This window comes from Anser cygnoides, chromosome 1 (assembly GCF_040182565.1).
Source record: "Anser cygnoides isolate HZ-2024a breed goose chromosome 1, Taihu_goose_T2T_genome, whole genome shotgun sequence".
NCBI classification, from domain to species: domain Eukaryota; kingdom Metazoa; phylum Chordata; class Aves; order Anseriformes; family Anatidae; genus Anser; species Anser cygnoides.
The window spans coordinates 102964237-102976532 of record NC_089873.1 but is presented as its reverse complement, the minus strand read 5'-3'; the positions used below and the strand labels follow the sequence as shown (position 1 = coordinate 102976532).

The 12296-nt window shown below is 41.8% G+C and overlaps 2 protein-coding genes across 7 annotated transcripts in view; one reads left to right on the top strand and one right to left on the bottom strand.

Annotated features, from left to right (window-relative positions):
• CLCN1 (chloride voltage-gated channel 1) overlaps positions 1 to 12110 on the top strand; it is a 77076-nt gene extending 64966 nt beyond the window's left edge. Inside the window, exons 14-23 of one of the 6 annotated variants that reach the window (XM_067005013.1) lie at positions 163 to 273; positions 413 to 620; positions 1310 to 1443; positions 1951 to 2177; positions 2294 to 2399; positions 4092 to 4174; positions 4878 to 4916; positions 5562 to 5666; positions 7848 to 7934; positions 8770 to 12106. In XM_067005013.1, the coding sequence (XP_066861114.1) occupies positions 163 to 273; positions 413 to 620; positions 1310 to 1443; positions 1951 to 2177; positions 2294 to 2399; positions 4092 to 4174; positions 4878 to 4916; positions 5562 to 5666; positions 7848 to 7934; positions 8770 to 9168 (1499 nt within the window). In that variant the 3' untranslated portion in view covers positions 9169 to 12106. Of the gene's footprint in view, positions 1 to 162; positions 274 to 406; positions 621 to 1309; positions 1444 to 1950; positions 2178 to 2293; positions 2400 to 4091; positions 4175 to 4877; positions 4917 to 5561; positions 5667 to 7847; positions 7935 to 8769 lie in introns of those variants that run through there. The other 5 variants (XM_067005008.1, XM_067005018.1, XM_067005024.1 and 2 more) reach the window with 5 other exon arrangements.
• Positions 5660 to 12296, bottom strand: part of FAM131B (family with sequence similarity 131 member B) — a 48638-nt gene continuing 42001 nt past the window's right edge. The window contains exon 8 of the transcript XR_010834787.1: positions 5660 to 6167. The gene's annotated coding sequence lies outside the window, so the exon portion shown is untranslated. The remainder of the gene's footprint in view (positions 6168 to 12296) is intronic.

The following is a 12296-nucleotide window of genomic DNA, read 5'->3' as shown; positions in this document are numbered from 1 at the left end:
TTTGTAACAGAGAGCTACTCTTTAATCCCTAGTGTCATTTTAATGTTAATTTTGATTTTGTTTTTGTTAGAAAGTACTCTAGTGCTTGCCCAGCATATCTGCACAGCGCAGACTGGGTGCTCCTTATATGTTAATTCCATAATTGCTGGTGATATTTTCCAGGTGCTGCATTTGGACGTCTTATTGGGGAAATCATGGCATCACTCTTTCCTGATGGGATCCTCTTTGATGGTATTGTTTACAAAATCTTACCTGGAGGGTATGCTGTCATTGGTGAGTCTTTATGTCTTTCTCTTTCTTCACCTGGTCCCATCTCCATATCTTTTCTGGCTGACTTGATATTCTGTTTCTATATGACAGTCTTTCCTCTTCTCTCCCAATTCCTTGTCTACCCTACCTGGGAAAGGTGCAGCAGCTCTGACAGGAGCAGTCAGCCACACTGTCTCCACTGCTGTGATCTGCTTTGAGCTGACAGGTCAAATTTCTCACATCCTGCCCATGATGGTAGCTGTCATTCTTGCCAACATGGTGGCCCAGAGTCTGCAACCCAGCCTCTATGACAGCATCATTCAGGTGAAGAAGTTGCCTTACCTGCCAGACCTGGGCTGGAATCATATAAGGTATAATAGAAAAACTGAGGTGGATGTAGGGAGTGGTGAAGAAGTAAAACAAAACAGTGAGATCATGGCAGAAGAAAAGGTCATGAAAAGGAGACAGAGAGACTGAGCTACAAAGAAAATAAAAAAGCAGAACAGGCCTGGGGTGAGGAAAAAAAAAAAAAAAGAGGTGTAGTAAAAGTAAGGTTCATACACAAAAATGGAGAAAAAGTTCTTTTTTTCACAGAAAGCACAGGTTTGAATCATATGCAATATTACTGAATTTCTGTAAATATTACCAAATTGCTTCAGTTTGGAAGTTTTAGTGTTTGGGATTTTTTTCTCCAAAAATTTTTGAAGTATTTTATTTAGATAGTTTGCTTAAAACAAAGTTCAGTTATTCATATACATGTTTCTCTATATAGTATATATACATAGTTATGTATATATAAAACATATATATGTATGTGCATAGAAAGGCACGTAATTTTTTCATGGGGAGTAATGGAGTGAAATACAACTGTAATGAAAATCTAGTTAATCTGTGTTGATCCTGTTGCAAAGACCTCCTTGGTTACTCTTACAGATTATTTAGCAACTGTATAGAGAACACTTTTTAAATAAGTGATCATTTTATGTGTTTCTTTGAGGAATTTATCTGCTAGACATTTTTAATATGCTAACTCTTAACTTTGTTGTCCATAAATTCACAGCAAATACAATGTCTTTGTTGAAGATATTATGGTTCAAGATGTGAAGTTCGTCTCCTCCAACTGTAAATATCGAGACTTGCAAACTCTGCTCCAAAGCACCACTGTTAAGACTTTGCCTTTGGTGGACTCACCAGGTCAGCAAAGTGGAGAAACTAGTCCTTCCTGAACACTGTCTCAACTCAGAATCAAAGAAACTAGCTCTCAAATTATACACTTTGAAGAAGATAGTGTGACCTACTACATAAAAAAAAATAATAATAATAATCCTAAATATCTTCCACTATGTATCATGTATGACAGAAGGTTGTTTCAGCTTTGTCAGCAAGGGAGGCTGGAGTGTGGGGAGAGAAGATGATATAGCAGGTAAAAGAGGTGGGGGGGGACTTTGACAACGGGGAGGGATCTTGTATAAATAAAGAGCCTCATGTGGTGCTGAGAAGTGGCACAGCTTGATGGTTAGCTTCCCAGAGCCTCACAGCATATTAGCAGCAATTAACAGGGCTGGTCAGTGCCTCCTTTATAGCTCATGATAGTGCTAGTCAGAGCACTTCGAAGAGGTTGGGAGGAGGAAGGGGCAGCATGTAGCATGAGACATTCAAAACCTTGAGGGGGTTTAACTGTTTCTCTATTCTGTTATGCAGAGACCATGATCCTACTGGGGTCTGTGGAGCGCTCTGAACTGCAGGCACTCCTCCAGAGACATATCAGCCCAGAACGGCGACGGTGCCTCAACAGAGAAATGCAGCAGAAGCTAGCTGAGGCACCTTACAATGGACACAGTAAGGGATCAGGGGCAACCCCACCAAAGCTGAAGCATGAGTCTTTTGCTTATGTTGATGAGGATGAGGATACAGATGAGAAGGCAGAGGTGAGGGGGAAGAGAAGAGACTTCATAAAGACTGCTTAAGAAGCAGCAAGACATTTGGAGAGGCTGAGAAAGAAATGACACAGGGTGGATCTAATTTTCTCTCCTTTCAATAACAGCTGCCCCCGCCACCAACTCCCACTTCTAGTTACCCAGAGGAGCCCAACGGCCCAACAAGTCCTGTTAAACAATCACACGAAATTTTGGAGCCACAGCAACCCCCAGGTATGGTAACTTCTGGCATGCCCCAGCCATATCTTAGTTAGATTATGGAAACCTTAAAGCTTGCTGTGTGTATGTGTCTGTGCAAGGTGCTGGCTTCCCAGACACTGAGAGAAGGAATTGGTCTGTCAGCTTTCTCTGTTTTTCCTATATTAAAGGCACTTTGTAAATGCACCTCACCGTCGGTGTAACATACCTGAAATTATCTTCTGTTTGTGATCCCCCAGACAGCTTGGAAAAGTAGGTCCACTCAGGCTGCTCTCTCTCTGTCAGTATTCCCAACTCCATCATTTGCAATAACATCTCCTTTGACTTTTTCTGAAGGTTCTGCATGGAAGGGTCCCATCTCTTCACCCTGTGAATTAATCTTCCTGGGAAAAGAAGCCTGAGAGCTAAACAGCTGTACTTATTTATGGAGTTGCTCAACCATCTCCAAAACTGAACAACTTCTCCCTTGGATGCACATCTCTTTGTGTCAGCTACATTAATTTGATGGACAAATACCGATGCATTGTGTTCTTTTTGTGCTGCTCTACCTTTATGACCTATGTTTCCAAGACTGTGTTCATATTTCATTTATGATTCCTATATCATGTACATTTGATACAGGATGGTGTTTTTTTTATTTGTTTGTTTGTTGTTTGTTTGTTTTCCTTTATGTGTCTTGAAATATGCAGACAGTGAGTAAGCACAGTGGTGTAGCCAAATCTTGAGAACAAATACAGAGAATAGGGCTCTGGTTCATGCTTTTAGACACCCAAAGGTTAACATATAATATAGCATATAGCACATTCTGGATTCTTAACACCACTCATGTATGACCAAACCTTTAAGGCATAGGAAAATCTGCATTATGCTACCATGGCAGTAGGGTGGTGGAACAGCCATTCACCTTCCTTACCAAATCATAAAAATAATCATATCAAAACAAGGACATTGTGTGAGACACTCGAAGTGAAGCTAGTGCTGAGTGATCAAGGAGTGATGAGAGGAAACGTAGCAGGGGTGACTTCAAAAGGCTTTCCCTACCATCATTTTTAGTTTGGCTCAGAACTGTTGTTTTTTCCAACTGATTTTCCTCCACAGCCTTGTTCACTTCACAGTAGCACCAAACCCTATCTTCTCCCCTTTTCTAATTCCTGACTGCCCTTCCTAGGAGAATAGTTCTGCAGTCATTTTCGTTTCAACCATTACACTGTTAGCCCAGCATACACTTCTCACCCTTTTGTACCTGTCACGTTCTGTCCTTTTGACATGTTTTGTCTTTGAAGTAATTTTCAAATTTCCTTTTCATACTCATCCTCTAAATCACATTTTCCTTATAGATTGCAGAAACCTCTACTCACAGCAGTTTCTCCCTTGTATCACATTGTTTACTGTCCTGGTAGTCTTGCTTCTGTTTTTTCCTCAGGGTCATTGATCTATGACTATCATCCACAAGGGCTATTTTGTAAATGGTTTCTGTCCTCTCCTTGAGGAAAAGATATTGCATGGAAATGTTTATTCTGGCAAGTCCTAGCCACTATTTTACAAACTGAATGCTAGACTGTGGCTGGCTGAACCCTGTCATTCACAGTTAACATGTCCCTCATGCTATTTCCCAGCCTGCCTTGGGCAAGGAGATGGGCATGGTGCTTTGTATTTTTGTCTCTCATTCATTCTTGTCTCTTATGCACGTTTGTTTTTATCCTTCAGGCAATTTCCGGAATTTGAGGCAACTGATCCAGCAGCTCTTGTGCCCTTTCAACCGTCCACTTGAAAGAGAGAGTGATGTCCAGGTTAGGGATACAGAAAGCCTAGCAATACCCTGAAGAGAGAAGGGATGTGACAGAAATAGAACCTTCTACCAGAGCCATTCAGAATCCGGCCAAAGTGTGTACATACTTATGGTCCTGAATTCTGACAGTGTCAGTGGGGAGCTCCCTCCAAGAAGAAAGGGTGTGATTACTGTAAAAGAGTGTGCATCTTGCTAATGAGCCATTTGTGCTCAGGTGTCAAGGCTACCATCATGACTGAGACTGGGCATCTTTTTCCAAGTAAATATAATTCTGTCTAACCTGGAACAAAGTGCAATTCTAGTCCATTTGGCAAACAGTTTTAGGTAGTTAAAAATGAAAAGATGGTTTTTGAATTTGCTTATTTGAAATGTCTGTACAGGGTTGGTGTATATCATATAGAGCCTATGGGAGACCTATCCTCTCTAGGGCAGTAGTTGGACCCCATGTGGGATGTCTGAGAGCATCTAAAGCAGCATTACATGACCGTGTTTAGGCACCTGAATTGCTCCACCAGTGTTCTTTGGCAAGAAGTATAGAGTGCACCTTTTAATATACTAGTATGAAGAAAACCTAATAACTTAGTAAATCATTATTTGGAATAAAAAGGGGACCACAATGGGTAAGGAGGCTGTGTACATCTTTTTTTTCTGTACTCTGTGAAACTGTGTACTTCATCTATCCTGACCAGTGTTTTCTCCTACAGGAGCCAGTGGAACTCATTGATACAATGACACCAGAAGAGGTAAGACTGGATGCTGAATGCGATTGATGTCAAGTGAGTGCTTCTTTTGCCCATTCCCTATCATTTGCAATTCTTTCTTACAACATCAGCAATTACCACATAAAGCCAAAGATAAAGCCATTTTCTTCTTCTGAGACTTGTACAATGGGCAAGTCTCACACAATAAGAGATTGTTCTGCTAGATGTACTGAGTAAGGCTCCGAGTAATCTGATCTAGCTTTGAAGTCAACTCTGTTGTGAGCAGGGTGTTAGACTAGAGACCTCCACATTTCCCTTCTCACCTAAATCTATGGGTCTATGTTGTTCCTTTATTCTTTGCGCAAAGGAAGTATTATGTTGTAATGACAAGGGAAATGTCAACTCAGAAAGGAAAGCTAAGATGTTCATTCTCTCTAAGCAGGAAAGAGCAATACTTCACCTTCCAAGAAAACCTCAGAGGTATTGGAATTGGTCTGTTCACAAAGGGACTTGATACCTGCCAAGGAAGGGGTGGGAAACATGAAAGGGGTAATATAATGGGCAAAGCAGGTGAACAATCTACATGGAGTGGAAGAATGACTAACAGGCAAATGGACCTGGTTTGGGTACATAACCAGCAACACTGCCAATTACTGTAAGAGTGATTCTCCTTCTTTCCTGTGTCAGATAGATGCTTGGGAACAGGAGGAGCTGAACAAGGATGTATGCTTTGACTGCTGCTGCATAGACCCTTCCCCTTTCCAACTGGTGGAGAGAACTTCCCTGCACAAGGTGGGTGCAGAACTCTCTCTGAGGCATAGTCTGTTTTTCTCCACCCCATCTATCATTGCAAGACTAGTCTATGACATTTCTTCTCCTTTTCTTCACCTCCAACTGACTCACTTTCTCCTCATCCAATTATAATTATCACCAGCTACTTCCATATCCAGATACAGGCGTAATTTTGTTCCCGTACCTTTCTGTGTGATACAGTATCTGTGTGATACTAGTCTCCTGGAAAATGAAAGGTTAGAGGTTAAGACGTTTGAGTACATTTATTAAAATAGCTTTTGGACACAACTTAGGATTTTCCAGACATTACACTAACAGAAGCAGCATATGCTACTATAATGCTAGGAACATTAGCTGGAGAAATACACCCTGGTTTGTTGGTGCACAAGACTGGAATGAAGACTCCTGAATTTCTCAGTGTTTCTGTCAAGGTGTAGAGTCTGCCTCAGCGTGTGAGAAAAGTTTCTTCAAACCAGCCTATATTATAGGCTTTTCATCGACCTGAAGCGCAAGAAAAGAGGAAGCAAGGTCATACTGATGTCCAATGATAGGACCCAAGGGAATGACATGAAGCTGCAACAGGGGAGGTTCAACCTGGTATTAGGAAAAGGGTTTTCACCAAGAGGGTGGCTGAGCACCGGAACAGGCTCCCCAGGGAACTGATCATGGCACCAAGCTTGCTGGAGTTCAACAAGTATTTGGACAACACTCTCAGACAAATGACTTAACTCCTAAGTATTCCTGTGTGGAGCCAGCAGTCAGACTCTGATCCTTGCTGGCCCCCTCCAGCTTGGGGTATTCTGTGATAAGACTTCTAGACTCACTGCAGAATGACTGGAGGAAAAACAATCATTACATAGACATATCAGGAGTAAGAGAGGATTGGGGTTTCACTAAATGGAAAGGGAAACTGGTCTACTGAAGCAAAACCACACACTGCAAGTTTTTAATCAATTTTTTTTTAATGTGAACTGTCACCAGGTGCCTTGCATTAAATTAATTACTATTATCCCAGTCTTTAGCAAAATAAGAACAGGCTAGCATATACTTAAGATGAGTTTGGTGTTTTCTAAAGGACTGACTGAAGGAATCTGAAAAATACTCGCATTTGAGAGTTTAGGGATTACAAAAAAGGATGCCTGAAGAGTGCAAATGAAGAAGGTTCCATACCTCTTTATAAAAAGAGCAATTTGCTCTTTTTCAGAGAAACTCTGAAATAACAGACATAAGTTGACTTGGATGCACAAAAAAAAGCAGGAACAAATAAATAATAAATAAATAAATAAGCTACTTGAGGTATGCATAGTTAGAGCTAAGTGTAACAGTACTGAAAATTGAAAGAATAGCACAGCTTATCGTGATCAAATTGTATTTAACCAGCCTGATTTTCTTTCATGCTAGGGTAAAATGTCTTCTGCCTGAACACTGACATTTTCCTTAATTTACACTTGAACATGACATTCAGCATCTCATGTGATGCTAAAGAAAAAGGCAAATAACAGTTCTGAAAGAATCACTTCATGTAAGGCCACAGGTAGGGTCCAGCTCAGTTTAAAGAAACTGGAGGTTAAAAATATTCCACAGATGAGCACTGAGAATGCTGAAAGTTTCAGAAAGCATGGAGTATATTTAGGCTGAAGAACAGAAGACTGATAGTAGTGTGATACCTGTCTTTTTCAGAAGTCTTTGTAAGAGAAAGGGAGTAACTTATTTCCAGTGTTCCCACTGCACTGGGTAAAAAGCAATAAGCTGAAGTTTTGACAGGAAGTATTCTGGAAAAAAAATAAAAAAATAAAAAAAAATGCTTCTGGTGGTAGGGAAAGTACTGGAATAAATAACCTAAGTAGGTTCTGACAATGCATATTACTATGTGATAGTCATCTTCCAGCACCAAAATGAAAAAGGATCTTCACAAGTCCTTAAATGTACAGGGAGATGGAGGATAGGAAGAGAATGTGCTCTACATCATGAACACACTCCCAACTCACAGCTCAGCAGAAGGACCAAAGGGTAGTATTTGCTAGCTACAAAAGGGGAATAGAAGTAGTAGTTCTCACTGGGGTAACTTCAGCATTGTATACCTCTGGGATTCCCATTTCTAGATCACAGGTCTAGCACCAGATATCACATTATCAGTTTCCAAGGTCTCTAAAATGTTTTTGCGTGTGTGTTTTTCCTTAGACACATACATTGTTTTCATTACTGGGACTCAGCCATGCCTACATAACCAGTATGGGGAAGCTGAGGGGAGTGTTGGCTTTGGAAGAGGTAAGTACAGATTCTCTCATCTCCTAATCAACTGCAGTCATCCTGTGAATCATTGTGAAACACTTACAGGTTGGGGATCCAGCTAGGAATATATATAACTGTGATCGCTATGTTTTCAATTGAGTGTTGAGTTCTGAGTCATAGAATCATTTAGGTTGGAAAAAACTTCAGAGATCACCAAGTCCAACTGTTAACCCAGCACTGCCTAGTCTGCTGTTAAACCATGTCACTAAGCTCTACATATTTTTTGAAGACCTCCAGGGATGGTGACTCAACCACTTCCCTGGGCAGCCTGTTCTAATACTTCACAACCCTTTCAGTGAAGAAATTTTTCCTAATATCCAACTTAAACCTCCTCTGGAGCAACTTAAGGGCTTTTCCTCTTGTCTTATCACATAGTGCTTGGTAGAAGAGCCCAATCCCTACCTAGCTACAACCTCCTTCAAGGTAATTGTAGAGCATGGTAAGCTCTCCCCTGAGCCTCGTTTTCTCCAAGCTAAACAACCCCAACACTTTGGAAGCCACGTAGTGGAATGGATGACTTTCAGAGAAGGGAGCAGGGGTTTACAGGCATGTTAGATGGTTTGTCCTTTTCCTGAGACTAGAGCTTTTAACTGAGTGGCTATTACTCTCTCAGTGGTGCGGAATTTGTTATTTACCACAGAACAAAAATTACAATACCTGTGTAAAAGATGATCTCCTCAGGCCTCAGAGGTGGAGATGTGACTCTATTTTTAAAGCCCTTTATTCCTGAGAGCTGATGAACTTCTGCAGTGTAGGGCTGAGTCAGTCTCCCTCTCATCCATTTTTCTCTGAACTTTTTCTCTTCTAATAGCTTCAGAAGGCAATAGAGGGCTCTACACGCTCTGGAGTTCGCCTCCGCCCTCCCCTTGCCAGTTTCCGTGACACAAACCGGACTTCAATCAGCAGTGAGAAGATCAGCCAGGCCACTCAGGCGTGGAACCAGCAAGACAGCTGCATGGTAGCTGCACAGAATGCAGCAGACTTGGGGACAGAAAGCCCACTACCTCCCTACTCACACTCCCCACAACCCTCTCACTTGCATGATGAAGGGGAAGGCCTGTACTCCAATTATGCCACTGATACCGATTTGGAAGAGATGGAGCTGACAGGACCAGTTGCTGAAGACATCTCAGACATCCTCAAGGACATAAGCCTACGCTCCACTGATCTGTATGAGGATGAAGATGAGGATGAAGATGTCCCTTTATAACTGCTGTGAGCCCATCGTGATCTTCCGTTGAGCCAGTCTTCTCGTGCGTGCTCCTCAAACAGAAGCTTTTGGATGCTCTTGGTAACCACAGAGGATTGATTCAGCTGGGGGAAGAAACACAGGACTGGCCCTTTTTTGCTGTTTTATGTAGAAATACCAGTTGGGTTATTGGACTGTATGGGTGTGTACAGGAGTCAGATGTGGACTGCAAGGTGGCTAAGGGGCAGGCTCATAATGTTTAAGGCCTCTGCTTTCAGTTGAGGTGAGGTGCCTACACAACATGTCACAAAGGATCATAAGAGGACATGAATATTGCTGGACACAATCACCATGCTCTGGGTCAATCTGCTATGTAAAAAGTGGAGTAGCAGCAGCTCTTCTCATTCTCCATTGGTGTCATCCTTCCAGTCACGCCTGACCTGCATACACCAGTGCAAACCAGACCTCCAGCCAAAAAGCATATTGCTGCTTCTGTCTGCAATCCTGTCCATGTTGCCACATATCCTTTTGGCTGGCTCTTAACCTTGCACTCCCCAAAACATTCCCATCAAGAACATTCTTCCTCTTTCTTAATTTTTACTCTGGGATTTTCCTGGGTAGAAGTGCAGTTAGGAGCTTCTCCTCTGTCCTTTAGCTGAACCAAGCCCTAAAAACAGGTGGGAGGAAATATATTTGGTCTACATCTCATGTCTTGAATTCAGCCACAGCTTTAAGAAAAGCACTGAAAGGGAGGAAAGACTCTTTGCTTTCCTATCTCTGTAATTTTTAAATTGTACGTGGGAGCATCCTCTGTTGGAAGAAGAGGAGTAAAACAGCATGTATGTGCCTGTATTTCAATATCTGTGTTTGTCTCTCTAAAGCACTGTTCAAAATTTTTACAGTTATAGTCTTAAAATACAAGAACTTAAAATAAATTTAAAAATAAAAAACTATGGAGTGTTAGCAGGCTGACAAGAAATACAGCAGAGGCAAACCACATTTTCTACACTTTGAAAACAAGTTATCTCTCAAGTATGCTCTTTTTCCTGGTAATTCAACCCTACCTACTTTCCACATATTTCTGCATAGCTCAGATCTAGAGAATTCCAGCTCTCGCTTTTGTCAGTGTCTCCACCAGGACTAAAAGCAGAGACTTCAACCCTTGTCTGCAGCATCCCTCTCTGTTCCATATTTAGATCTGGAGGAGATTTTGATCTGTTTCCTGCTAAGAGATGTCTCGTCACTTCATTTCATAGATGCAAAACCTTTGCATTCAAGGATAAGATGCTGCTTTAACTCAATGTCCCTGTGGGGTTTTCTCAGTAAGTACACAGAATTTGATTTTGTCTATTCTGCAGCTTTCCTCTAACATTCTACTTCTCTTTCAATTATGTTTTTGGTCTAGACACTTAGATGCAGTCACAAGCAGTCCTTTGGATATGTTTCCATTTATCAGGAACAGGGGAGAAATTTAGGCTCTGAGACTATGTTCTTGGGAGTATTGCCTTGGATAGTGAGCCACATCCTCTTCCCTGATATTTAAAAAAGTTTATCTTATTCAGAGTGACCGGTTTCACCTGAACAGATGGTTTTCCAAAGGCTGTCTCAGAAGAAAGTCAAAAATAGTTACATCTAGCCCAGCCTCCCTAGGAAAATTCTCTTTTGGCTTTAATTCCAAGGACTGACCTTTTACCAAATTCACTTTTATGGTAGTCATGGATGGGGAAATCTGTAACCAAGTGATGGTAGAGGGAAATCTACATAGCTGGTCTCTTGGAGAGGGAGAGATTTACTTTTGTTCTCTGAAATTCAGAGCCCACCAGCCTACCGTGTATTCTTTTACACATGGTTCCTGTGTTTAAGCTATCTAGGGACAGCCTTTCCATGCCAAAGTGATCTTCACTTCTCTGAAGGTCACCCTGTCCTTGTGAGAAGACAGTGGCAATCTGAGGGCAAGTCTCTCATTCACAGCAGCTGCCTGCCTCCACCAGAGGTTTGGGGCAGATATCTGATTGCCAGGCATTAGAACACAGCCTTCCTGCTACCTTTGCGTCACCTTCCCCTGCCTGCAAAGAAGAGACAACACAACTGCTATTTTTCCCAGTTAACTGTGATATTCCTATGTATAAGCAGAGGAGAAACAACATTTCTTTTATATATCCATAAATGCACAGTGTGTGACAACACTCCAAAACCAAATCTGACCTGAGGGTCCACACACCCTCAGGAAGGACAAGTTTCTCCAAGTCTGCCCCTACCTTATTACCAGCAAGTACAGACTTGGTTCTGCCACATTTTGCAGCTTAGCCAAACAATTGCAATGAAACAGATAAGATGGGAAGAAACTTAGAGGCTAGAGTCAATACACCTCCCCCAACTCTAGCCTGAATAAAGATATATGTTCTGCTCAAGTTCCTCACTTCTCTTATGGTATGTTACAGAAGAACAGAGATTTGACTGGATGAGAAAGCAGATGGAGTCTAAACCAAAGCCAGAGAGTGTGTGAGTCACGACAGACAGATTGTGGGCTGGGAGAAATGAAGCTCGTACAAAAATGACTCACATGGAAGGGCTTGGGAAGCTCACAGGAAGCCACAAGCTAACCTGGAAAATTTCATGTTTTGTCACCTGAGGGTGTAAGGACACAAACATGCATGCCTGCACATGCACACACACATATCTCCTCCGCTCCTATTGCCCTTAGCTGTCCCAGAGGAAATATGATGAATTGGACTTCTTTTTGTGGGGAAGCAGAAAGATGGATGTTGTTAGTGCTGCTCTTTAAAGACATCATTCAAGATCCTTTACAGGTATGCCCCATCCCCACCCTTCGAGCAGAAGCAGTATTCATCTGTGCCACTTTCTCACCAGAGAAAAAGTATGCATACATGAATGTGTACAGGGAACCAGAAGGAGACAAAAATAAAAAAAAGTACTGCAAAGATAGCTTGTGATGTCTGGAGATGTTTCTGCCTCCATTTTTACTAATAAAATCTTCACTGAATTGATGCCAACTACTTTAGTAAGTGTGAAATGTGCAGTTAGCTGACTTTTGTCAAGAACTCTCTAAGCCTGCACCCCCTCAGGCAAACCAGTACTCCTATCCCCTGCCTCCCACCCCAAGTTTAAACTTGAAACCTTTGTCCTGC